This window comes from Ananas comosus, linkage group 12 (genome assembly GCF_001540865.1).
Source record: "Ananas comosus cultivar F153 linkage group 12, ASM154086v1, whole genome shotgun sequence".
NCBI classification, from domain to species: Eukaryota; Viridiplantae; Streptophyta; class Magnoliopsida; order Poales; family Bromeliaceae; genus Ananas; species Ananas comosus.
Window position 1 is genome coordinate 2,458,413 of NC_033632.1, and position 27,294 is coordinate 2,485,706.

Below are 27,294 nucleotides of genomic sequence, written 5' to 3' on the forward strand. Positions count from 1 at the left end.
CACTATAGCAGAACTTTAATAACAGATCGACAAAGCAGAGGCTTATTAATGCACACTCCCACAAGAAGCCCCAGCTTTAAAGCAGAGTCTTAACGCACACTTCCAAAATCCACCCCCCAGATTTTGGCTCGTTGCAGCAGACCCTCCTCCCTCAACTGAACCTCGTGGAACATCAATCAGATTAGATTGAGATTTTTCATGCTTTAATTTTGTAAGAATCATGCATGTGATGCATTTAAAGTTCACAAACATCCAAAAGAATTCAGGTAACCGTTCCTTATCATGTTTGTCTTTTCCTGCTGCAACTGATAAAGAAAAGAAAAAAGAAAAAAAGGGTGTCATGCACTAAAGGAAAATCACAGCTAATTCGCATTCACAAAAACTATAGGGGAAATTTCGGTTGCTTAAAATCAATGTTTCTTTTAGAAAAAAAAAAAAAAAAGGATGTTAATTCATGCACCTCATGCAAACTTTGGAGGAGGATATAATTAAGTGGATGCATCCACTGTAAATTTTTCGTTTTTTAGCGAGTTACACTTTGAACTAAGACACTAGAATAGTGCATCTTAATAAAGTGCTTTATCTTAAGCAACATTCCAGGGGCAAATCTAAAAGAGGAAATGTGTCCATCATTTTGGCTGTACCTTCCCTATCAAACTTTTCAATTGTAAGCCTACCAAGCTGCACAAATCTTATAGCGTTTGGTTCGAGAATAATGGAGGGGAATAAACTTTTATTCCAACTTTCCCATTTTGCTCCTAAACGTAAATTTTCATACCCGAGAACAGTAATTCTCAAGTCTCTGAAATAAGCCGGTATAATCCGGTATAAATCTGAAACTACTGTTCCATCATTTTTCTTGAAACAAGTTTTTGTTCCCAATAGAAACGAGATTAATTTAAATTTAATTTTAATTTTAATTATAATATTAAATTAATAATTAATCTAATTAATATATTTAAATTATTATCCATTGTTTAAATAGTAAAGCAATTGATTTATTTATTATTTATAATTAATTAACTAATTAATTATTAATAATTTAATGTGTTTATTCATAAACTAATATATATATTGATCAACCATTAATATTTTTATTAATCTAATTAATTTTTTTACTAGTTATCTAACTACAATAATTTACTTACTAATTAAAAAATTAAATTATTTTTTATATTTAATTAATTAATTAATACGTTTTCATTATCTTATATAATATTCATAGCTAATAAATTTATTATTTTATTATTTTTTAAAAAAAAAGCACAAAATTGATCTAGATGTTACTTATGCCTGAATTTATAACTATCCCTAAAATAAACGGTTTTACTTATATTCGAACCAAACGCAGCCCTGCGACAGAAACTTGAAGGGTACTTTGGGTAGCTATCAACTTTGACAGAACAGAAGGACGGTCCCCGGGCCTCTTTGCAAGTTAGTTTTTGTACATTGCACCAAAGAAACTTAATAATTAAAACTTCCAACTACTCTTAACCTTAGCAATAGGTAACAAAATCACATATATACAGTTAACATACCAAAAGGTAGTTGCAAGAAACAACACGAGCAAATGAATCTTTCATTATCTGTTAAAGTCATAATACATCGGTTCAAGCAACGCGCTGTTAAGTTGAAAGATAAAAGGCCAGCAAGACCTACATACTAAATATTACAGCAATCCTGCATACGTCGGCTACAAAAATTTGCAGGCATGAAACTAAAACTCCAACTAGAAAGTACCGCACTGTCCTGCCCTTCATTTGAGGGAACATTCAAAGCTGTGAAAGGGAAGTTTGTAAATTTGCAGAGGGGGTCGTCGGTCATCAATATCTTGGAGCTGCAAAATATAAGCATGCCAACATGAATATCATATACAGGGGGCTTTTCAGGCAAATAACAACTTTGGTTACTTCTTGAGAGAGAGTCGATCGCAACGAAAAACATTAAAGGCCTGTGTTTGGTCTGGCTGGAGCTTCTCGAGAATGAGTAGAGCTCTTCAAGAAAGCAATAGTTTTCTTCACTAACCTTCCTCTACAGCTTTCGCTGTAGCAGAAGCAGCTTCAAATTTAAGTTTTTGCTTCCAGGATTGTAAAGCTCATTTTAACTTCTCGTGACTCTGAAAGCTCCAAACAATTTGTTAACCAAACACATCATTGCGGAAGCTTTTGCTTTGTGTAGTACACATAAGTTGCCAGACCAAAAAGGAACTAGGTTAACGATATAGCAAAAACGAAAAGCGCACCTCCACCAATAGTAGCTTCAGGCAAACGCTCAATTGAGTACTTGTGTTGAGTAATGTACATGATTGGCACCCCAGGAATCTGTCGACATGGATGACATTAGCTTGGAGGAACAATTAAAACAAGCCTAGGGCTTCACCCCAAAAAAGAAAACGAAAAAGAAAAAGAAAAGGAAGAAGAAAAACAAAGACTTATGCTTTCGATATTTGCATACCTTGCGTATCCTTCGCTTCAAATCTCTATCACATGTAGCGACAATGTAGCATTTGTGCTGTTTAAGAAAAGATTGTAATTTTACAAAGTAAGAGACAGGAGAATATCAATTTATTATGTAACACATCACCCCTGCTATTGTAACAGAGCATAAAGCTTTGATCCCAAAAAGAAAAAAAGGAAATGCAAAACAAGAAAAGCTCCTAAGAAAGCAAAAGGTAAGTTTGGAAGAAAGCTAATTTCAGAATATAGCAAACTGAGCAAAAACAGAAAAGATATCAATTATGGGCTTAGATCGAGTTGCTACCGTACAAGACTCAAGTTTGTTTCAAGGACAATAAAATGGATAGCTCAAGCTATCCCATTATTTGGCAAACAGGACTAAAATTTGCTAGGAATAGCTGTTCTAATCGGCATGGGTTTTGCTAATATTAAAAGAAAGTACTTCCAAAATCTCTACAGTTTCAAAGCTAAACAACATTCTTGCCATACTTTTTTTTCGTTTTCAACTAAGTCAACTTATAGTTGCAGTTCATTTCTAGAATTGGGGTGTCTAATCAAACCCTCATTGCCTAGTGATATCAAGATTTCTATGTCATAGAGAATAAATAAACAAAAGAATAATACATCAAATGCTCTTAGATAAAAGACTGGAATAAACCAAAGAAACATATAGTAGTATTCTAAGTCACAAAAGAAAAAGAATAAAAAATAAAAAATAAAAAATAGACGGTAAATCAGTTATGAAGAGGATAATACCTGAGTAACCCTTTCAACGATGCAATCATCTGCATAAGTTCCTTTATGTGTGCATGGTAATCTCTCAAACCTAGGATCCTTAGCAATCCTGTCAAAAAAAACATATATACATATTACGAAAAAAAAAACCAAATTATTCACCACCTAATTATAGCTAAAAAGAGAACTATAATTACAATAGGTGAAGCTCTATAAATATTCATTGTTCAAGTTTGCACTAGAGGGCAAAGCAGTTTTATCAAATTATACCTTAAAGCCACTCGATATTTTTGTCCCAGTTTCTCAAGTTCAGCCATAACGCAATCGGTGATACATGGGGTACCTTTTTAAGCCAACAACAAGAAGCAATTTAGTAAGGAAAATGTAGAGTGAGGGTTCAAATCAACACAGGAAAAGATTATGATGACTAACATTTTGCATACAAACAGTCCATCATTCCCTTTTCCAAATCCAACTGCATTAAAGAAAATAGGACATTAGTCATGTCACACATAAAGCTAATATAGATAACTCTTTCTACTATTTCTTAGTATAAGTGATTCACAAAATAATGCAATTCCTAAACTCATTCCTTAATCCACAGAATTTAAAGGTGCTTGAGATATTTAAACTTCTGATGATGAACATTAAATACAAATGCAAACTTACTCAGCAAATAAGTTAAAAATAAAACTAATTGCAACTTTCATATTTCCGAAGAACAAGAACGAAAGTTCACTAATTTAAGAACTATACCGAGTATTCAGTAACATAATAGCAAATAACTCTAAAACCTCAGTAATTCATCAACCTTTTGCATCTAATACAACATCAGTCCAATCCCTACTAAAACAACATTAAAATCATCAAAAATCCAAACTTTTTCCGAAACCAAATCACCTTATTCTGAATGGAGAAGTTGATGAAGTTGGTATCGACAATAACCCGATATGGCGGGCCTAGGGCAGTGTTGTACTTAAAGAAGAGCGCCGAAGATATCGCCGGACTATGAAAAACCGATCAAATATAACAAATCATCAGCAAATCAAAGCAAAAAAGAAAAAAAAAAGGAACAAGGCGAATAAGAGATCGAAGCGAAGAAACTCACGCGTTGCGCGGGAGCTTCTCCTTCTCGAGGTCCTTCTTCTTAGGGTTCAGCACCTCCTCCTTGTACCTGCGATCAAAAGAATATTAGGGTTTCGGAGTAGAGGGGAGATGATGATGGTGGCGATGGGCTCACTCACTTCTTTAGGGTTTTGGAGCTCACAAGCCTCTTCACGACGGCGAATTTAGGGCCCTTCTTCGCTCTCCCCATGGCGGAGGAGAAACCCTAGCCGATATTTTTTTCTTTTTTTCTTTTTTCTCCGTTTTGTTTGTTTGTGTTAGAGAGAATTAGTGCCCTCGCTTTGTTTCGGACTTTTTTTGTGTTAGGGAGAATTAGTGCTCTCGCGTTGTATCGGACTTTTTGCACACTCAATTTATTAAAAAATTTTTTTCAATTTGCTAAATAATTCTTAAAAATTTTTATGTAGATAACTAATGAGAATCACGGTGAATCAATTTTTTTTTTAGAAAGCGATTAATGATTCGCCGATTTTATATTTATATGTTGTTAAGATATTTTAAGATATAAGAATTATATGTGATTTGTTGAAATTTTTTTTGATTGTTAAAATAATATATGAAAATAAAAAAAAAATAAATTATTCATCTATTATAAAAGTGGTGAATCATCTACCGCCTCTAATATAAAAAAAAAAGATGGTGAATGATTCACCGCCTTTTAATTTTCATTAGTAACTATAACTGATTGATCGTTTTTCACTTATTTTTATACTCCAATACTTAGTTGATAAAATAAGGTTATTTCAACAAATAAATTTTTTACAAAATTATTTAGCTAATTATAAGTTTTTAAAGGGTTAAAATGAAAAAAATCCCCTTTGTATCACTATCCTATTTTTTAAACTGTTCTGTATTTTTTAAAAAAACAAAAATTATAATCAAATTTTAACTTTTTAAAATTTTATTTTCATTTATTTTTTATTATTGAAATGTTTATTAATTCATGTCGGCGTCAAACTGGAAAGTAATTAATTCATAATGAAATCGACAATAAAAAGATAAAAATAAAACCATAAAATACTAAATTGATACACTTTAAACTATATAATAATACTAAAGTAAAACCACCGGAACGATATTTGAATTTTTTTCTAAATAAAACTCTCCTTCCACTTTACGCTTATGTATTTGTTTTACCAAAATTGGTAAGGGGTGAGTTGCTTTAGATAGTAAATACCTATTTCTATTGTTTAATTTAACATAATTTTAACTTTGAATCCAAACTCAAACTCTCTGAAATAATAATATATTTAACTTCGATCAATCCCGAGCTGTAATCGACTTCCACTTCGACTTACTCTGGCCAAAGTCAATTTTTTACGAAAATATATATATATATATATATATATATTATATAATATATATATATATATTAATGATAAAAAACTTTAACTTTTATGTCAAGAAATTTCAATTCCACAAAAAAAAAAAAAAAAAAAAAAAAACTCCAAACACCACCACTGTAGTTTCCACTTTTTTATTTTAGTATCTTGTAATTTAAAATGTATTATTTTCGTACCTTATATTTTTTTTTGTTATTTTCATTTATTATTTTTTTTATTAAATTAGTGATAAAGTTAAGACTAAAAAGTACTAATGCGAATATTCGATAAATTTAGATAAAATATTTAAAATTTTTTATATATAATTTAATAAAATGTTACAAAGGAACTAAATAAAACCGCATAATACTATATTAATATAATTTAAATCATAACGTACTGAAATGAAAAAGTGTCAAATTATAGGGGTGGTATTTGAATTTACCCAAAAAAGAAAAGAAAAGAAAAGAAAAGCCCTAGTAGCGTGGGTTTCCCTCTTGCGTTGAATTCATGGCGGCGGCGGCGTTCCGGTGGGTGCTGCAGCTGCACAGGGACGTGCCGCGGGCCGCACGATTCTACACGGAGGGCCTGGATTTCACCGCCCACGTCTGCACCCTCCGCTGGGCCGAGCTCCAGTCCGGCCCACTCCAGCTCGCCCTCCTGCACTCCCGCAAGTCTGTCTGTCTGCCATTTGCCTCCTCACTCCTCAGCAGCAGCACAAGTAAATGAGTAATACATACATACATGCTGATAAAATCAATCTGAAAAAAAATCTGTCTGTCATTTGCTGCAGTATTCCTGAAACCCAGAAAGGCTATTCCTCCATGCTGTCCTTCACCGTCGCCGACATCAACAGCACGGTGGCCAAGTTAATGGCGTTGGGAGCCGAGCTCGATGGCCCCATTAGATACGAGATTCACGGCAAGGTTTATTCAAAAAAATGTTTTTGACACATCTCAAACCCTAAACGGCACAATACCATACCAGATGAAATGTAGTCTCAAAATTGATCTTTCTCTGTCGCGCAGGTCGCGGCCCTCCGATGCATTGATGGGCACATGCTAGGTCTTTATGAGCCTGCATGAGCAAATTATAAGAAGATTCCTGATGCAACTTACCCGCTCATCGTACCGCGAAAGAGATGATCTTCTGAGAAATCTCCTCCTCCTCTTCGGAAACAGACAATTGGCCTGTTTGACTCTGATCTGATCTTCACTTATGTTTTGCCTTGTGAAGTTGTGAACTTGTGATTGTCTCTTCTTGTCGTCAGCAGCAGCAACTGGGTGCTTATTTTTCCTGCGAACTTAACTCTGCAGCAAACTTTTACCAGAAAATAGCTATAAGATTCAATCAGTAGCTACAACTTTCTTTTCTTTTTTTTTCAATTTGGACTGAAGGAAGTACTATTTGCGGATTTGGAATCTGAGATATTAAACTTTCATCAGCAGAATAATGACAACGACGAAGCACAACATCTTTTTGAACAATGAAGAAAAGGAGAGTAATCCTTCAACCTTATCTTCCATATTCCTGAAACTTGAATGCTATTATCAACATGAGAACTACAGCAAGTTTCTGAGTAATCTCATCAGACAAAGAATCACAATACAACAAATTTCAAAGTAATCTCATTAGGAAAAGAATTGAGAGATTATGTTTATGAACTAAAATCACCTTCATGGTGAAATAAAGCCTTGGAGAGAGATCTAAATGATTTGATCTCATTACAAGCACCATTCTCCCTGTCCTGTGCATTTTTCGTTCCCAGATTTGGAGTCTCGCAGACCATATCATTGGCCGCCACCCGCCTTTTCCTCCTTTTTGACGGCTTTGATTGCAGTTCGCCCTTATGTAGTTTCTCCGTCCTCGGCTGTTTAAGAGCCCAAACCCTATGCAAGTCCGGAACCCAGCTCGTGAACGACGAGAGCCTTCTATCTCTATTTCTTCTTTCTTGAGCTTTCATTAACAGCTGTTGATGACTACTGCCGCCTGATGTATTATGGCTCTTCACACAATTTTCCTGTTGACGCGTAGAATTCTCTTCCCTTTTCTTGGATTCTTCGCTGTTGCTAATAGGCAAAGAGTCGGAGAGTTCGATTTCTTCATCGAATAGGTCGAACTCCATCTGGGTATAGATTTTCTGAATGACTTCACTTAGACAATGGTTGTACCTGGATCAGCTGATCGGTTAGAGAACACTTCATTTGGATTCATGTATTGAAAAGTCACAAAATTTCATTCAACTGACTTGTCTTAAAAGCTTTCAAGTTGGACTGGTTTACCCACAAGATATGAAAGAGCTCTTACTCAAAACAGAAGCTAAGGTTACTGCACTAACAAAATTTCATGTAATGAAAGAAACATCCTTGCAAAATATTAAGCATACCTAGATTTTATGGTCCTCTCAGCAAATTCAAGAACATTCTCCGAGTTATACGAGTCCCCTTGCAGATTGATATCGATGAACTGCAAAAGCGAGCAAATCTCCTTGATCATCTTTTGTTTCACATTTTCTTCAATACTTGCCCCAGCACCAGACCGAAGTATTTCCATCCTAAACAGGATTTGTAATTCATGCCTAATCTGTGTTAAGTCATACATGGAAGCCACAGTTTTAAAGATGATTATTTACAATTTTGCTCCCTCAGAATCTGATCAACAATTTCAATCACACCGTCAGATTTTCAAATTCGACAATTTAGATCCTAAGCTTTGTTCCTCGTAGCAATTAAGTTCTTTCATTATTCTACTCTCTAAAGAGATATTATAAAGAAATACCACATCAACATCATCATTCGCTAGGGCCAACCTGAAAAAGTTCCATGTCACTGACACCTAACGATGATGCCATCATGGCATCTTTTTTCTTCGAACAAAAAAATAAATGAAAAGACTTAATTGTTACATGACAAACAGCAGGGACTAAGTTGTTAAAACTCAAACTCTTTGAATGTAATTGCAATCAAGTTCAAACTTTGAGAACTATGGTGCAAAGAGATGCAGGAAAACATCATAAAAAAGGATACTCTCTAATTTTGTCATCTGTGGTAATATTTCGTGTAATCGGAGTTGTTGCAGTTGAAGCTGAATTGATCTCTTTGTACTTTAAAATCAGATCCTTAGGTTTCTTCAGAAGCAGAAGAGAGACTTCAGAAGCAACCTTTGCATCAGAAGCAGTTTCTGCTTCCTTGAACTCAAAATCCTTTGTCCTGTTCCTCCCAAACTTTCTGTATAAAGCATCTATAGACATAGCAACTAAACGTTCGGCTAAAATCCTAAGATCAGCTTCTTCTGAAAGCAGACCCTGCTCAATTTTCTGTTGAATACTACCAAGAAAAACTTCTGTATCCTCCATTGGAAATATAGGTGAAGCTTCGTCCTTCATTTGTACACTATCATTTGACTCGCCTTGGGAAGAAAAGTTAATGTTAGCTTCAGCCTCTTCAAGAGGAGCGATAATCCCTGTTTCATCTTCAACACTTAAATGCTTCTCTCCTTCTATTTGCTTAGTTGGGCAAATACTCGAAAAAGATCTTCTAGCTTGCCTCATCCAGCATTTTAAAAAGCGCAACTTTTTCGATTTACTAGAATCTTTACTTAAGTACAGTTCAACCAAATCTGCCCCTGGAACTATGTCATCAGCATTGCAAAACAATACTTCACAAAAAGAGCTCCAACTGGTACTCTGAAGTAGCTTATCTCGAACCTTACTTCTTTTTCTTCTAGCATCCTTATCTTTTGATGCATCACATGTATAAATATCTTGGGTTTCTGGCAAACAATTGTTTGTTCGAACAACTAATGGGCATAAATCAACCGGGTTCTTATCTAGAATATGAAGCAATGCATGGTTAATTGTAAAAGGCATAAGAATACCACCAACAGAGTTTCCGTCACTATCTAGGATAGAAGCTACAGCACAGTAGCTTCTCTCGTATAGGAAGGCGAGAAATAGCTGCCAGATAGGCTTGCCTTGCAAAAACTCGCCTTTCTCCAAACAAAGTAATTGAAGAACCCTATCAACAAATGACTCTTTCCGATCATCTTTTCCAACTTTATTCTCACATTCCCCTGAAAACCCATGAAGCAAAGCTATAGCAGATGAGTTGCTTGTGGTAATTTCTCCTACCTCTTTCCTCCAAACTTCTCTAACATGGATCTGTGTAATTTCGCTGACAGAACCTTTCAGAGGAGGGCAACTTATTACCGATCTTTCTCTCAGCAGCATTAGATCAAGCACTTCGAGTTCGCAGCTTTTGCACTCTAATGGCTTCTCACTGACATCGGCAATCCCCAAAATTAGCTCTACGCTACCTCTCTTGCTATTCTCGCCTGTGGCGTACCCCATTGAGCAACCAAGGTACGGATAGATCAAAGCAAATGGAACAAGTACAGAACCCAAGGCGATCGCATCCGTCGCATAAGAACTCCAACCAAACTCCCTAATACCCTTTTCGAGCCACCCTGACCCAAAAACCCCTTCTTTGTTCTCTTGACCAAAATTAACATCAATCCAACTGAGATGGATATCCCATGCGACAAGCCTTCTCTTCACGGGACTAAATAATTGAACAAATCGCTTCGAGAAAGAATCAAAACTCACTACTTTATCACCATCATCTTCCAATTCAACGTACTGTGACAAAAAGCTCCGATCTTGGGAGATCGGAGAGAACAAAATGACCAAATTGGACCGAAATCGCAGCAATTCCGGCGTACCTCTCAGGTTCTCAGAGTGGATCTCCCATCCGTACTCGTGCTCGAGTTGGAGGAGCGACTTGGCGAGCAGAGACACCTTCGGCGAGCCGGCGACGTTAGAGCCGGCGAGATCGGGTGCGAGGGAGAGGGAACCGAGGGCTCGGGAGAGGGAGATTAGGGTTTGGGGGTGGCGATCGAAGGAGAGGAAGGTGGGGGACTTGCCGAGGAGGCGGTGGACGGTGGAGGTGGAGAGGACGGGGGAGAGGGAGGAGAAGAAGAGCTTGAAGGCGGAGAGGGAGGAGGCGAGGGTCGGCAAGGAGAGGATGGTCCGTGCGGCGGAGAGAACGGTGGAGAGATAGGAGCTAGGGTTAGGGTTTTGGGGAGAGATGAGGAGGGGGTGGAGGTCGATGAGGAGGACGATGCGTTGGGTTCGGGAGAGGTCGAGGATGCGGAGATCCATGAGAGAGAGAGTAGAGAGATGTAGGGGTTTCGAGCGACTACGATGGTATTGTATCGAGTGGCGGGAAAAAGGAGGAGGATCGCTCGGATTTCAAAATTTTGGCGGGAAAAAAAAGGCACGTGTGTATTCCAGCGGAATCTCGTAATGATCTGTATTCGAATCACATTTAAAAACTTAAACTGATAAATAATTTATTATTAATTTAAATTTTTAAATTTAATTCGAATCATCTTACCTGGTGTAAAAGCTGTGTAATTATGTAACTAATATGCCATGTAATTAACAAAACATTTTAGACATAGAATTGAGATAAAAGCATATAGAGATATATTTTTGTGTTCTTCGATGCGATACTTCTGTGTTCTCCGCAGAAAAATATATCGTAACCAACTAATCGCGATATGTCAAATATAATATTACATACGAAAAGAAACAAAATATTTTTTCATCGTACTTTTTCACTGCACATAACGCAATCTCCCCGCAATTTCAAACGGAGCCTTACTTATATAAGACCGCGTACTTCTTTCTTTTTGATTTAGAATTAATTGCAGTTTCTATTGCACTATTAATCGCAGGTAATTCTAAAAGAAAAGAGATTCAAAAATTCAGATTCAAAATTACTACTTAGCTCTAACTTCGGTGGCTTAACTAATAACTACCACACTTTCACTACAAGAAAGGAATGACAACTAGGGAACAAACATATTTCACATGAAATTTCCGAACAAGACGAAAGACGATTCTTAAGATGACGAGAATCACTTCAAATCTTCCAAACCTTCGTCGCCATCGCGTGTCCTGGTGTCGCCGGATTATCAAACTTGTAATGCATCTTCCCAAATAGTAATACAGTGCAGGTCTTATGATGATCCTTCTTTGTCTTTTGATTGAGAATAAGAGGTCTTAGGCTTGTTATTTACAAATGGAGTCTCTTCCACCTATCCCCTGTCTTCAAATGAGGAGATCACTGGAGAAGTATAAGAAATATTGCTTGTATTATCGACATATTTTATGACTACATGTTGCCATTTGATGTATGCGACCAGTATTCCTTCACGAGCTCTCGGAACAGAGACCCCTCGGTTTTCATGAGTTTCATAGGTTCATCGTACTCCACCAATTTCCCTGAAAAAAATATAGGTAGATAAATTTGTCAGCAACATACGAGACAAGTATGTGGATCAGTATCGATACTTTAGCGGAAAGAGAGCCAAAACTTCTCTACGTAGTTGTAGACAAAAGTTGACAATATATTAGGACTACAGGTTGGCTAAACCTCTGATTTTTCATGAGGGTAATCCTTTTTTGAGGTGAATGTAAAGAATATTCATTGATAATTTAAGCATATATATCTGTGACAACTATCAAGTAGTTTAGCTACGTTCCTATTAAATGTGAAGGAGCGAGATATCGACTGAAGTTTAAAAGCTGGAAATCGACAAGGTAATTGTAATTAATCCTTTTTTAGTGTCTTTATTCCACTTCGAAATAAATATGATAGGTATTGAAACTTACCGTCGCTAATAGCAAGCACCATGGTGCAGTCCATAACCGTGGGGATCCGATGTGCAACCGTAATAACAGTACTATCCGCAAATTCCGTTCTGATGGTTTTCTGAAGAATGGCGTCCGTGGCATTATCGATGGACGCGGTGGCCTCGTCAAGAACTAATATGCGGCTTCGTCTCAGAAGTGCACGGCCCAAGCAGAATAACTGCCTTTGTCCCATGCTCCAATTTGATCCCTCCTCGACAACTATATGGTAAGATTTAGAAGTTTAGAAAAAGAATATATATAAGATGATACCATTTGATTTTAAAGAAAAATAGCCATTAACTTTGACGTATACTAGTACCTAGTGAATCTAAGCCCTGTTCCTTCTCTTGAACAGCTTCTCGGAGTTGGCATTTGTCAAGAACCTTGAAAAGAAAATATCGGAATTATATTTCGTGCTAACAGTACTATGGCAATTTATCTAGCTAACAACATTTGTGAAAATTCAAACAATAAAGCAAGCTCATATTATCAATATCATGGTAATGATAATAACACCTCGATAATCAAGCCATGATGGGTTATATAGAAGTAACATATAGTGCTAGATAATGAGATGCATTACCTCCCATATTTCTTGGTCTGTGAATTGTCCAATAGGATCAAGATTATATCTAACAGAGCCATGAAAGAGAGTTGGATCTTGCGGAATGATTCCCAGTCGAGACCGTAAATCATGAAGCCCAATCGTGGTCACGTCTAGCCCATCTATGACTATTTTTCCTCCAGCTGGTTCGACAAGCCGAAATAATGCACCTATTAGGGTTGTCTTTCCACTTCCGGTGCGGCCTACTATCCCAATCTTGTGCCCACCTTCAAATGTGCATGTTATTCCACGTAATACGAGCGGGGTATCTGGCCTATATCTTATCTGTTAAATGAAAATATATTACGGTCATTATTGTCACCGCTACTGATTGTAATCTTCCCATAAAATTTACTGAACCCTACATTTTGCCCCATTAATCTCTAAACACAAGTGATATATAAAGCCTGCAAAGTCACGAAAACTTCTAGTTTAAGGGGCACTTGATATTTCAGGAAGGAAAAGTGAAAATACGATATGCATGATGTAGATAAAAAAATTTAGGCAATAGGGGATATTAGTACTAAATACCTTCAAATCTTTGAGCTCTACTCGACCGACAGCTGGCCAATCAGGTGCAGGTCGGTTCTCTTTGACAATTTCCGGGGCCTCACTTTCTATGTTCATGTATTGATTCAGCCTTTCTACTGAGATGATGAGATTCGCTAGTGTGCACTGATTTTGAATAGAGAATACAAGAGACATGTTTAATGAAAGACCATAAGAGAGAGCCATTCCGACAAAACCTGCATCAGAATTGGAGTTAATCATACTTTCGAAGGGTAATTTACAAAAGCGAATGATTCACTCTAAATATGCATAATTTCACACACCAACAAAAAACTAAATCTAGACATAAAGGTTGTATTAGCCATATGTCTAAAAGGTAGTAATTTTTAAATTTTTGTCGTCTTTTTTTTTTTTCATATATAACCCCTAGGCATACATTCAGGTGCACGTGCACAAATAAGTTTTCAGGGGAATGAATGCAAAAGGCCTTTCAGGCGCACACAAGCAAATATCAGCTCTAGAATGGTATTTACATAATTTTGCATGTTTGTTGGGGTATGTCTATAGAAAGAAAAAGAACTACTAAAAAAATACTCAAATTTGTGAACTCACCGGAGCTAAAAGTGCCAGGAGGGAGCAGAGCCATAACAAGGGCTGACGATGAAACAGTGGCTGCACTCATAGTCTCCAAGCGTTGAATCAACCATTCACTCGCAGCAAAATTCTGGAAGAAGGGACTTGCATTTTGGTCAATAAGCTCCAAATTTTTGGCAAAGAAGCGGTCTTCCTCCTCAAAAGCCCTAATTGTTGTTGCTCCTTGAATTGATTCAGCTAGGTGGTTGGCTACGAGAGATTTCGTTGTTCCATTGATCCGCATCAATTCCTTTGCAGAAGCTAAGTAGTACCTCTACAACACCGAAATGAAGTTGCGACAGAAATTACAGCAGAAATAAATAGACTAATTAATGCAGTTGAAATCATCAAACACTCCATAAATTCACCTGCAATCGAAAGGTCAAATAGATCATTGGTATAGAGACGAATAAGACTTGCCAGGTAACGACAGCCAATACCCCAAGATTGCCGCATGCATTCATGGTAGCACTCATACTAAAGATGAAGCTAAACGGGACATCAAGGTCAACAATGCTCAAGTCGGAAGAGACCTGCAAGATGATAATATGCCCATCAATATTGCAGCTGCAGATCTCAACTAGTACACCCTTGAATGTACAAGTTTTCTTCATATTTGAAGAACCTTTTCTACTACAAGACTACCTTCCTTGTCAATTTAGTGATAAGGGTATTTTTGTTAAAAACTGCATTCAAGGGATACATAGAAAAAATTAAGATATTATAGTGGTATATATGCAACAATTTCATAGTATTAAAAACTCAACCAACATTCACTGCGAGAAATCTTACCCGACTTAGTATCCTTCCGAGAGGAGTGGAATCGAAGAATGACATTGGTGCACGGAATAGGGAGTTCAGTAACTGAGAAAATAAGGACTTAGATGTCTCAAGGCCTAGGACAACTACAAATAAAGATCTACCGAACAAGAAGATAACTGTCCCGAATCCAATTCCCAAATACACCGCGATCAATTTTAAGGTGCTGACATTAGGGTTTTGAATGTTGGCGGCCATCCACGAGTTCTGTGAAATCTGTCCCGATACAAATATCAGATGACAGAGAGCAGCAAGTGATGCGTACAAATAGCCCTTGTTCTGACTCAGATACTGCATATATGGCTTTAAACCAGTATCTCCCGTTTCCCTCTCCTCTTTCTTAATCAGTTGGTCTACTCCCGAGGGGTTCGCACTCTCCCGATGCTTGCTGCCATTAATTTTGTTGATCTCTCCCGTAGATGTCTCTGTTTTTCTATTAGGGACCATTTTGTTAAGCCTTTCAAGATCCACAGTATCTTTATGTGCATTGACAAGGTCCTGAAATTCTTCGCAAGAAGCAAGAAGTTCTTGATAAGGTGCCGCTCGCAGAATCTGTCCATCTGACATTAACTGCCAAAAAACGAGTTAATTGTGTATGAGAATCTATAACAGAAATTTCCAGTTATGGTCAGTATTCCACTTAGCAGGAAAGGAGTAGACCAAACACAGAAAGGTCAGAATGCGTACAACGCCTATCTGTCAACAGACAGATCCTTCTGCCTAGTACTTTCAGGTGAAAACTAAAAGGTAATACATTGAAACATTTATTCAGTTGGAACGTATGTTTAAATGTTTGTTTTATAAGGAAGAAAACACTAGACAACGTAGATGTTGAAGGCCCTAGTAGCGCATAGAGAAGAACCAACTTCAATAGGTCTATGCATTTGGTTAGCAGTTAGATAGAAACCATGACTGAATATAAGAATGCTAACCAAAATGGAATCAAAAACTGGTAGGAAATCCACTTGATGAGTCACTAACAGTACTGTCTTGTTTGATAGAGCTCCCATGACATATTCCTGCAGTAGGGGAAAAAAAACACAAGTTTTAGAGAATTTCAAAGATTAGAAAGCATTGCATTGATCCAAAAAAAATCCTTCGGAATATTTATGTAATAATTTGCATAGTTATCTATATTCATGTATATCCCAGTAACATCTGAATTTTCATATATGCTATTCGAAAACTTAAATTCCTAACATTTTTACCGTTGTACTTCAAAAAGTATATTTGTCATTTTAAAAGTTTTTTCTCCAATGCAAAACCAGCTTGCCCCTGTGAATTGAATGATTCCCCAACATAAGATAATGGTGCTACACATCCCTAGGTATATATGATAACTTCATATTTGATTGAGCATATGGAGAAATAGATGATTTTCGCAGGGTTATGTGTATGAAAGCCCCTAACACTTACATTAAAAAGGCTAGTAGCTGTGTGTGCATCGACGGCACTGAAAGGATCATCCAAAAGATAAATATCTGCATCTTGGTACAATGCGCGGGCAAGCTGAACACGCTGCTTTTGGCCTCCACTGAGATTTACCCCTCTTTCTCCTATTTCAGTATGGTCTCCAAAGGGTAACATCTCAAGGTCTTTTACTAAAGAGCACCTCTCCAGGGTTTCTTGATACCTTTGCTTATCCAAGGCGGACCCAAACAAGATATTCTCTTGTACAGTACCTGTTTGAATCCATGCATTCTGAGAAACATACGCTATTTTCCCACAAACTTGAATCTGCAGATTTTAGAACCATATTGGTTACCAACTCAACCATTTTTAGCACAACCAACAAGCAAAATGAGGACAATGAACATCTCCAGTGGTGAATTGCATATTAAAAAATCGTAAAAGCCGCAACAATTTTGGAATAACGTAATCTAGTGGAAAATCAAGTCCTACCAAAACCACTGTTACATAAAAAAGAACTTCCAGTTGCTATGTTCAACCCACTGGAAATAAAACTTGTTTACTTTTAAGAAACAACAATATTTGTTATAACTAGAAAATTTCAGTTGAATAACTATTTACTACCAAGATGAGATGCTCCATGAGATAATGAAAAATCATACCGTGCCCTGTGTCTTCGGAATCTCTCCTAGAACAGCTGCCAAAAGACTCGACTTTCCTGAACCGACCTCCCCACAAATCGCAACCTTCTCTCCATCTTTCACTTCTAAATTTATATTCCTCAGAGTGGGCTTCGCAATGTTCTCATCCCACGAGAAACTGCAAGACTCAATCTTTATTAAATTCTCCACACCCGCACTATACTTTCTTCTTAGTTGTCTATTATCAAGCTCAGGCGCATCTAGAAAATTTTCTATCCGAGAAAATGCGACCTTTGCTTGAATAACTACCCCGATCACATCTGGTATTTGCCTAACTGGGTCCTGAACTAAACGTAATGTAGCTACGAAGGTGAATACATTACTAGGATCGAGAGGAATATTAATAAGATAGCAGGTTAGAAAGGTTGCTGCTGATACGAGTACAGGCGACGACCAAAAGAGGAAGCTGTTATATGCTCTTCGAAGCTGAAAAGCCGAAAGCCATTTGCATTCAACTTCCCTCAGCCCTTCTATAGCCTTTCTAAAATGTGTTTCCCATGCATATAGTTTCAAAACCTTCATATTAATCAAAGCCTCGGACATGGCCTTGAGCCTCTTATCTTGAGCTTCCATTAACTTGGTCTGAAACTTATGCTGCAAATTGGCCAAAGGAGCATTGCATAGCACAGTAAGTATAATCACAACCATAGAAGAAATTGTTGCTAGGCCCACAGCATTGTATAGAATCATCAGCGCAATGCAGAGTTGAAGGCTTGTAGTCCATGTCTGATGAAACCAAAACGGAAATTCCCCTATTCTATACGCATCCACGGTAACATAATTCGTAATTTCCCCAGAGGAATGGCTCAGTTTTGCCAAATTCGATAGCCGTTGTTGCTTCTTATAGATAGCTGCTGATAATAGAGATCTCACTTGAAGTCCTAACCTTCTTGTCCGAAAGTACCACTGCCTTTGTGATAAGGACTCGAAACATTTAGCAAGGAACAAAGCCAAGGCCAAAACATAACCTTCATACTTAAAAGCCGCGTTCCCTAACGATACTTTGATGAAGGCGTTTAAGAGCATGGGGCCGGCCGATAGAGTGAGGATCTTAAGCAGCGCGAAGAACCCAGATACAAAAATATCTCTTTTATGGCACGAAACAATAACCCAAAAAATCGACGGCGAAGCTCTCTGCTTTACCTGCTTTTCTCTATCCAATTTCTCCAGGAATAAAAAGTAACGGCTTTTCGCTCGATCCGTTACACCCAAGTGAGGTATATCTTTCTCTTCTAAGGGCTTCTCATAACCCTTCTTCATCAAAGGGTTGAGCCACCAAAAGGACATTCCACTTAGAACCCCGGCAGTCGCAAAAGGAGTAACGTCCGTCTCAAAATCGATCGCCACATTACCATTCGGTTCGTCGCTCAAAGCCTTATACAAAGACCCATCAATGAATTCACAGCTCTCTTCATTTCTCGATTGCTTGAATCCGTATAGGAGTAATAGTAAAGCTCCCGGTAATGACAAAACATCTAAGCAGGCCTTTGTAGATACCCTCTTCTCTTCGGCGATACTCAGAACCGAAGAAAAGCAGATAAAACACGCAAACAACGCCGTCGCAACCGACCACACTTTAACAAACACTACTCCGAGAAGTCTAAATTTGGTGCTGAGAACAAAGCCGATAAGCGCCATACACAAGCCTTGAGACAACACTACAAGCCACTGATGAAGAGGGTAAAAAGCCACCCCCTTCCTAAAGTTCTCTTCCAACATCCACAAACTAAGGCCGACATAAACAAGCCCCAAACAACCGTCGAACGCGGCGGCAAACCGCCGCAACGGCGACGAGAAACCGAAGAACCCTCGCGGAGGAACGGCGTGCTTTCGAATCTTAAGAACGAAATTGACCAGAAGCGCGACAAACAGCAGCAAATTGACTGAGACAACAATCATGTGGTTGATGCAAGTAGAAGAGCAGAGGATTCCATTGAACCCACATGGATTCTCACCTTTGTTGGAGCAAATGAGCATCCCACAAGAGCCCATCCAAGCACCTAAAAGCATCAAATTTTTTTGACAAACAACTAACATGCAACTCAAAATATGACAATGATTATACAAAGCAAAGGAGTTACTTGTGAGACCATCCATCTTTGGGCAAAATCTCTCTATCTCACCCTCTCAGATTGATCAACTCCTTCCAAATCTGCAGACGTTGGGCAATCACTACTTCTCTTCAGAATCTCATTAGGTACAAGTGCTAATACCAATGAATTTGGTATCATTTTCTACGTCTAATAAAGAAGAAAAACAACAGCAAAAAGAAGACAAAAATGGACAAAATCAACATTTGTACCTGACGACAAAACAAAGACCATCTCTTTGTCCACCAAATAGTACTAAAATAATTATGGCTAAAAGATCGATCCCATAGAAAAAAAATTAATCTCAACATAACTCATGAATCAGATGAATCATGTCGTGTGTACTACAACGATCAACTTCAAATAACCAAAGATAAAAACTACGGAAGGATAGTTAAAAAAAAATCGACCGATAAAACAGTACTTTTTTCGATTCATTTATCTCACACATCAAATGATTGTCAACTTTTGTTTTCATTGTCAACTTTGAAATTCAAAAAGAAGAGGTAAAAAATAATAATAATAATAATAAGCTAACAAATTAACCTATACATGTGTTCCACAGCTCATGATCGAATCTCATTGAAGAGGAGAAATGGAGAGAAAAAATTGGAGATTTTGTTAAGTGGGTGAATGGATTGAGGAGAAACAACGAAAAAAAAAAGAAAAAAAGAAAAAATCGTGGGGGAGAATTTATAGGCCGGTCGATCGATCCCGTCACCGCTCACGTCCTCCGCGCGTCCAAACAAAAGCCAAAAAGCACGACGGCGCATCGCATTTCCGTGTCCCTTGTTGCTACTGATTAAAAAATTGACTTTTTTTTTTCAGAAAAAAAAAAATACTAATTTTATATTTTTTAAAAAATATATGTATTATTACACTATTTGGCATAATTATATTTCGGTTTGACTTGCTGGGAAGATATTGCACTCTTTTAGTTTGTACTATTTTTCTATTTTTATATATAATAAAAATTCTAGTTTTTTTAAATATATATATATATATATATATATAACATTATTATATTTATCAGTTGTACTTTCAATAAAGTGAGAATATTTTGGTTATTTTTAAAAAATCTGATTTAACATACAAAATTTTTTTGGAAGATCCTTTTTACATATACAAGGAAAAGGGGGCCAAAAAATATTAGAAACATATTATATTATATTGTTACGAAAATGCATATACATCTAAATGATCACGATTAATTTAAATATATATAGTACTTTTGTTGGTAAAAATGTAGGAGAACCTTCAACTTTTTTTTTTTTTTTTTGAGATAGACAACACGTATCCGCTTCGTTTATTTCATTCGAAAATAAACCTAGCTAGAAAGGTAGCAGTTCTAGCTAAGTTTATTTGAATGAAATAAGCGAAGCGGGTAACGTGCAACCTATTCTAAAAAAATATAAGAATATATATCAAAAAATAGCAAAATTATTGATTTTGAATTTTTCGATCACTAGGAAAATTATATCAAAAATAGCAAAAATAATTTTCTAGAACTTCAAATATCTTAAATCAAGTCTAACGGAGCCGATTGTCGATTCGAAAATTCATTATCGAAAACGGCTCAGGAGCATGGAGGCCTCCGTGCTCCTGAGAGCACAGCAGCCTGCTATATATATATAGAGTGAGGCTATATGCTTCTGGAAGCACGAATCTCTGTGCTTTCAAGCCACATTTCATGTTGCGATTTTCGAATCGTCGATCGGCTCCGTTAAACTTAATTCTAGAGTATTTGAAGTACATTGAAAATAAATTATGCGATTTTTCGATATTATTTGCCTAGTGAACGGGGAGGCTCAAAATCAACGCTGAAAATAAAAATCTTACAAAACGTGATAATATGAATTAAAATTTTAGATAGAAGACATTGATCTTGTTTTATATAGTATAAAAATTTTCTATCAAAATTTCACGTGATTTGGATATTTCTACAGTTAAACTGCAAACGACTCACTACGGCCATTAAATTATTGATTTTGAGCCTCTTGATCACTAGGCAAATGATATCAAAAAATATAAAATTTATTTTCTAGGTACTTCAAATACTGTCTAGATCAGTTTAACGACGAAGCGAATCGACGATTCGAAAGTCGCAATATGAAAAAAGACCTTAGATGCACGGAAGGCTCCGTGCTTCGAGAAGTAAAGAGTAATGCTTCTATACTTTTTTTTTTTGTTACCGTTCATTCACGCGTATTCAACCGTTTCAGATTTAGCTTTTTTAAATTGTGACATGTAATAGTAGGTCACTTTGGGAGAGGTACCGGTTACCAGGTACCTCAAAAATGATATTTTTGTCTTTTAATATATGAGCAATATAGTCATTTTACATCAACTAATTTCAAATTTTATTTTTCTTTGTTTTCTTTTTCTCTCTCTATCTTTTCTTTCATAATTTGGCATTTCATATAAGAAAATTTTCAAATGATTTGGCAATATGATCATTGAATTTAAACTTAAATAGTAATATGAAATCCTCTAATTTAAATTTCACTTTTAAATTTAAAATTTAATATTATATTCAAATTTATATTTTAAAAATTTAAGTTTCAATATAAATACTTTGAAATATGGTAAACAGAAATAATTGTTTGAATTCTAGTCTCTGGTTTAGGTTTGGTTTAGGTTTCGAAAAATGGTCATTTTTGAATTGGAGTATGGATTTTTGAAATCCGTCGAGTTCGGAAATAAGTTTTATGATTGTTAGTCATATTCGAATTCAAATTCCTAACTATTTTTTTTCTCAACCATAATTCTAATCTTTTTAATTTATATGTTTAAAATTATATTTAAAATATTTATTAGCTCTAACATTAAATTATCATTCTGTTTAAAATATTTATATATTTTACCGGTTCGAAATGTTCTTAATGTTATTCAGTTCAATAGGTTAAAATCAGATTTTTGATAGAATAGGTCAAAGTCTGATCAGTCAAATCAATCGGTTCAATCTAGTTTTAATCATTGAATTTAAAATTTAAATAGTAATATGAAATTCCTCTAGAAGAAATCTAGTTGTAGAAATCTTACTCTAGTTTTTTATGCATTACTTTTTAAACGTGTCGCGAATAAACATTTAAATAAATGATAGAATTTTAGTTTTTAAATAGTAATATAAAATTCCTCTAATTTAAATTTTTTTAAATTTTAAAATTTAAAATTTTAAAATTTAGATTCATCGTATTAGAAAATAAAACTATTTCTAAAATTTCTATAATTTAAATTAATGCATAATTTGAGAAACACTAAACATTTAAAGTAGATTCCTAGAATTAATGCCTAATAATTGCATAAATTTGATTAATCAATTAATTTTCTAAATTAGTGCTAATTAATGCATAAATTAAGGACCTCAATTAAAATGTTTTAGTGTTTCTCAAAGTTACATTTTTACCCTCTATTAATCAACGGTTAAGATTTTTTTTTTTAAAAAAAAAAAATACCGAATCATTTCTCTTAAATTATTTTTTTTAATTATTTCTAATTATTGGATTAAATATTATAACCCAGTGGAAACCACTCAACTTTAAAAAGTTCACTCAATCCGAAGGAACTAATATTATCCTAATCTTATAATTTTTCATTCAAAAGTTAAAAATTTGATAGCAAAATAGATAAAATACTATCAATATAGTATTCCAGCCCAACTCTCTCTCTCTCTCTATAAATATATATTGTGTAGGATTATTAATTGTACTCTTTTAAGTGTGAAGACCTTAATATGTAGAGAAATGATTCGGTACTTTAAAAAAATAAAAATAAAAAAGATCTTAACCGATGATTAATAGAGAGTAAAAATATAATTTTAATACTTAGCAGATAAAAGAATTATTTTATTCAAGGTTAGTTTGGTAATTAAACAATACAACATTTAAAGAAATTTTTAATTGAGGTTCTAAATTACGCATTAATTAGCACTAATTTAGAAAATTAATTGATTAACCAAATTTATGCAATTATTAGGCATTAATTTAGACATCTACTTTAAATATTTTAGTGTTTCTAAAATTTTGAAAATATAGTAAAGATAAAATGACTAAATTATTCATGTATTAAAAGACAAAAATATTCTTTTTTGAGGTACCTGATAACCGGTACCTCTCCCAAAGTGATCTGCTATTACAGGTCACAATTTTAAAAAAATTAAATCTGAGCCGTTGAATACACGTGAATGAACGGTAATAAAAATAAAAAAAGTATAGAAGCATTACTCTAATATGTATATATGTCAGTTATTTTTAATAATAAAATCTTCGAATTGATAATTAATAATATTAAATATAATCCATAGTCTTTAAATGTATGATGAAGATGTTGAGGGTGTGCAACGCTAAAACTGAACTACGGGTTCTTTGTAATTAGGTATCTAAGAGTTGACTAAAGAGCCATAGTTGGAGCACTATGTATATTTTATTTGAGGCGCATGTATATATATCGTTGGATTTTATTATACGTTAATTTGTAGAAAGGGTTTAGGGAGACGGTGCATGCGTGGCTCTATTATTATAAACAATACATGAATAATATTTTAATATTTTTGTAGTCAATTCATATGAGAATAGTTAATTAATTACATGTGATAATTATACGCACGTGAATTTTTATATTGGGTACGTAGATTTGGGACTTAGATCTGTGATATGTTATTAATGCATTTGCATTATAATACAAAAAAAATTTGTTTAATTTATTATACATGTACAAAACAAAAGTATAATAAAATATTATATATATTTACTGGCATATCATAAACATTATTATGTAAGAACAAGATTAATTACAAGAACCTCAATATTTACACTTTTATTTTTATTTTTTTGAGAGAGAAAGGGTAGCACGCTACCTGCTTCATTTATTAAACAAATAAATTTAGCTACATGGAGTGAGACAGCTAAGGCCTTGAGGACAGCGAAAAGTCAAGAAAAAGAGCAGACAAGAGCACAAAGACAAGTAAAAAGAGACAGATGGTAAGAAAAAGAATATAATATTTGCCAAGGCCGTCCTGCTCAACAAAACTCAATCCACTCCTTCGCCAAGATTCCAATACGTTGAGCTATATTGATAGCATTAGTAGATAGATTTATGAAAATAACGTTATTTCTTTCGCATCAGATTGTCCACTATAAGGTCGCCACCAAAATTTGAGCTTTCAAAGAATCGGGTTGCGATCCCCTTCCCAGTAACCTATCCCACACGGCAATAACGACATCCCAAGAAGAGAAGACATGAAGGTTGTGGAGGATAGGTAGCACGCTTGTCGAGGCAATAACGACATCGCAAGAAGAGAAGACATGAAGCTTGTCGAGGCAATAATTTTATTTTTTTATTTTTTATTATTATTATTTTTTTGAGAGATAGGTAGCACGCTATCCGCTTCGTTTATTTTATTTAAAAATAAACTTAGCTAGAAATGTGAATCAACTAGAATTCGAACTTGGGACTTCGGATACCAACCACCAAATTCTTTGCCACTTGCTCTAAGGACGGTCGGTATATTTACACTTTTATTAGTAGCAGTAATGTAGTATTACGTTGGTATTCGAGACCCAAGTTTGAATCCTAGTTGATTCACATTTCCAACTAAGTTTATTTCTAAATGAAATAAACGAAAACGAAGCGGGTAACATGCTACCTTTCTCTCAAAAAAAAATAAAAAAATGTAGTATTAATATTTTCATATATTTATAAATTTGTCCTATGCGACATGTGGAGCCCTTTTAGACAGTTAGTAAAATGTCAATTATCAACATATAAAACCAAATTAATCAACGAATTAACCCTTTAACAAATGAAAATATCTAGTCCCAAAACTAAGACATGTAATATTAAAAGTTTTCATATCAAGATAAATATTAAAGAGTAAATATTTTATCCAAATGGGGACGAGGTAATAATACATTTAATTAACTCCAATTTAATTTCCATTTAAAATAAAGATCTGTGGTTCGGATTGATTTTTTCAAATTTGGACTTGTAAGTGGCCTATTTATTTGATCATTATTTTCATTTTGCTAAACATTATTGTTTTAAAGACTATTAAAAACGCTTTAGGCCGAAATAAAAAATTACATGTCTATTGCTCGATATATTAATATATTTAATTATATATCATTTCAGACTACATGAAAATAATAATTAAAATTCTCTACCTGGTCAAATTTTTAAAAATATATGTTTTTTTAAAAATTTTAAAATATATATATATATTTGGTATCATAGAAAATAATAAAATATTGTTGATAATTTATTAGTTTTATAATACAATATACACATTAATTACACTTGGGGGAAACTATACTACTAATAGCATGCCTTCCACGCAGTTGTGTGCAGTTCAAGTTCCAACGTAGAAGGTAAGTTTAAAAATACAAAATTATTTTATTCTTAATTATTAGAAGAAGCACTACATTGGAATATTGAATTACTATTAATAATTTTTTAAAAGATTCTATTTTTAGGATTTAAAATTTTATTTTAGCTTTTTAATATTATGACTTTTTAAGTTTTGATGCACATTAAACACTCAATTATAAATAATATCAATAGAGAGAAAAAAAAAAGAAGAAGAAAAAGTAGAAGCAGAATCAAACACACAGGACAACATCCACCTAAGATGCTACACCATCTATTTTGGGTACAAATTTGAATGGAAGGTGATGAACGAATTAATTAGCAGTAAATAACCAAAGACAAAAGTAGGTGCCCGTTATATATATATATATATATATATATATATATATAATATAGAGTGAGCCTACTATCCTTCTGGAAGCACGGAGCCTTCCGTGCTTCCAGGTCGTTATACATATTGCGACTTCGAATTGTCGATCGGCCTCCGTTAAATTTGATCTAGAGTATTGAAGTACCTAGAAAATAAATTATGCCGATTTTTCGATATATTTCCTAGTGAACGAAGGGGCTCAAATCAACGGCTGAAAATAAAAATCTTACAAAACGTGATAATATGACATTAAAATTCTAGATCAAAGATATTGATCTTGTTTTATTAGTATAAAAATTTTTCTATCAAAATTTTAACGTGATTTGGATATTTCTACACCGTTAAACTTGCAACCGGCTCACCATGGTCATTAAAATTATTGATTTTGAGCCCCTTCGATCACTAGGCAAATGATATCGAAAAATTATAAAATTTATTTTTTATTTACTTCAAATACTCTAGATCAAGTTTAATGGAGCCGATCGATAATTCGAAAGTTGCAACATTGAAAATGACCTCGAAGCACACTCCGAGCTTCCGAAAGCTTAGTAGCCTCACTATATATATATATATATATATATATATATATATATAGATATATAGAAGGGAGAGAGTTGGCCAATAATACTATGGATAGGAAATAAATAAAAATTTATAAATTTTTGTGAGATAAAAAAAAAAAATTATTAGACCCACACCAGCTTTGTGAATAATAAGTGATTGTCTAATAACGGAGCAACGAATATCAACTTTTCTGCTAAACATGATCTATTAAACTTAATTATACTTTATTCTATTAAACTTAATTATACTTCATTAGATAAAATTTGCTAAATATATATTAGTCAATTATATATATTTATATATACCATGGAATGTGTAATATGGGACGCATGGCTATAAAAGGACCCCCACTTACCTTTTTTTTTTTTTGTGTGTGTTTGTAACTAGGATATATAAGAACTCATCACCTTTGTACCCATTAAAGATCGATCAGATGCGTGGGGGCCAATTCTGCTTTTTAAATAAATATAAGCTTTTTAAAAGTTAGGTCAAATGTCCATAAGTATGGGGCCATTTTCAAATTACCAACTTGAGAATTAAGTTGATTTTTATAAGTACAGTAATTTTTTTTTTCTTTTTTTAAGTGAACAAAGCAAGTGAAGCTGGGAGATGTTACTCGATCTTTGTCTTATGTGCATTATATAAGCATAAGATTGAGATGTTTTAGAGTCTTCAACAACATCATACTAATTTGTCACACCTGACGCATTCTCCATGCAATCACATCACTACTACAAGCCAAAAATTGCTGAACCACCATTAGTTAGAATAATTAATCTCTTTTGTTTTCTAGTATTATTATATTGCTTCTATTTTTGTTAAACAAAATATAACTTGCTTAAGAGCTTTTCTAAACTTTAATAACCTAAACAAAGAGTCCTAAAAATTTGTTTTA

The 27,294-nt window shown here is 34.7% G+C and overlaps 4 protein-coding genes across 7 annotated transcripts; 1 reads left to right on the forward strand and 3 right to left on the reverse strand.

Annotated features, from left to right (window-relative positions):
* On the reverse strand, positions 1,549-4,628 carry LOC109718000 (rRNA-processing protein FCF1 homolog). The gene is made up of 9 exons (XM_020243968.1): positions 4,436-4,628; positions 4,300-4,365; positions 4,092-4,197; positions 3,624-3,666; positions 3,462-3,534; positions 3,213-3,300; positions 2,455-2,511; positions 2,243-2,321; positions 1,549-1,837 (listed from the first exon to the last, which is right to left on the reverse strand). The coding sequence occupies exons 1-9, from the start codon at positions 4,504-4,506 to the stop codon at positions 1,824-1,826; spliced, it is 597 nt and encodes a 198-aa protein (XP_020099557.1). The 5' UTR covers positions 4,507-4,628; the 3' UTR covers positions 1,549-1,823.
* Positions 6,048-7,066, forward strand: LOC109718013. 2 transcript variants are annotated; one of them, XM_020243993.1, is made up of 3 exons: positions 6,048-6,312; positions 6,432-6,559; positions 6,667-7,023. In XM_020243993.1, the coding sequence occupies exons 1-3, from the start codon at positions 6,149-6,151 to the stop codon at positions 6,687-6,689; spliced, it is 315 nt and encodes a 104-aa protein (XP_020099582.1). In that variant the 5' UTR covers positions 6,048-6,148; the 3' UTR covers positions 6,690-7,023. The 2 variants fall into 2 exon arrangements, with proteins under 2 accessions (XP_020099582.1, XP_020099581.1); XM_020243992.1 differs by having other exon boundaries at positions 6,066-6,312; positions 6,432-6,564; positions 6,667-7,066.
* On the reverse strand, positions 7,077-10,845 carry LOC109718009. Its single transcript, XM_020243985.1, has 4 exons — positions 8,665-10,845; positions 8,025-8,216; positions 7,313-7,809; positions 7,077-7,168 (listed from the first exon to the last, which is right to left on the reverse strand). Exons 1-4 carry the CDS (start codon positions 10,794-10,796, stop codon positions 7,080-7,082), a joined length of 2,910 nt encoding a protein of 969 aa, XP_020099574.1. The 5' UTR covers positions 10,797-10,845; the 3' UTR covers positions 7,077-7,079.
* On the reverse strand, positions 11,226-19,759 carry LOC109718008 (ABC transporter C family member 10-like). 3 transcript variants are annotated; one of them, XM_020243983.1, is made up of 13 exons: positions 19,649-19,759; positions 19,094-19,164; positions 16,974-19,012; positions 16,318-16,638; positions 15,834-15,920; positions 14,875-15,471; positions 14,451-14,615; positions 14,062-14,356; positions 13,471-13,685; positions 12,919-13,224; positions 12,655-12,718; positions 12,315-12,554; positions 11,226-11,924 (listed from the first exon to the last, which is right to left on the reverse strand). In XM_020243983.1, exons 2-13 carry the CDS (start codon positions 19,107-19,109, stop codon positions 11,815-11,817), a joined length of 4,455 nt encoding a protein of 1,484 aa, XP_020099572.1. In that variant the 5' UTR covers positions 19,110-19,164; positions 19,649-19,759; the 3' UTR covers positions 11,226-11,814. The 3 variants fall into 3 exon arrangements, with proteins under 3 accessions (XP_020099572.1, XP_020099573.1, XP_020099571.1); XM_020243984.1 differs by lacking the exon at positions 19,649-19,759 and adding an exon at positions 19,315-19,566; XM_020243982.1 differs by lacking the exon at positions 19,649-19,759 and having other exon boundaries at positions 19,094-19,265.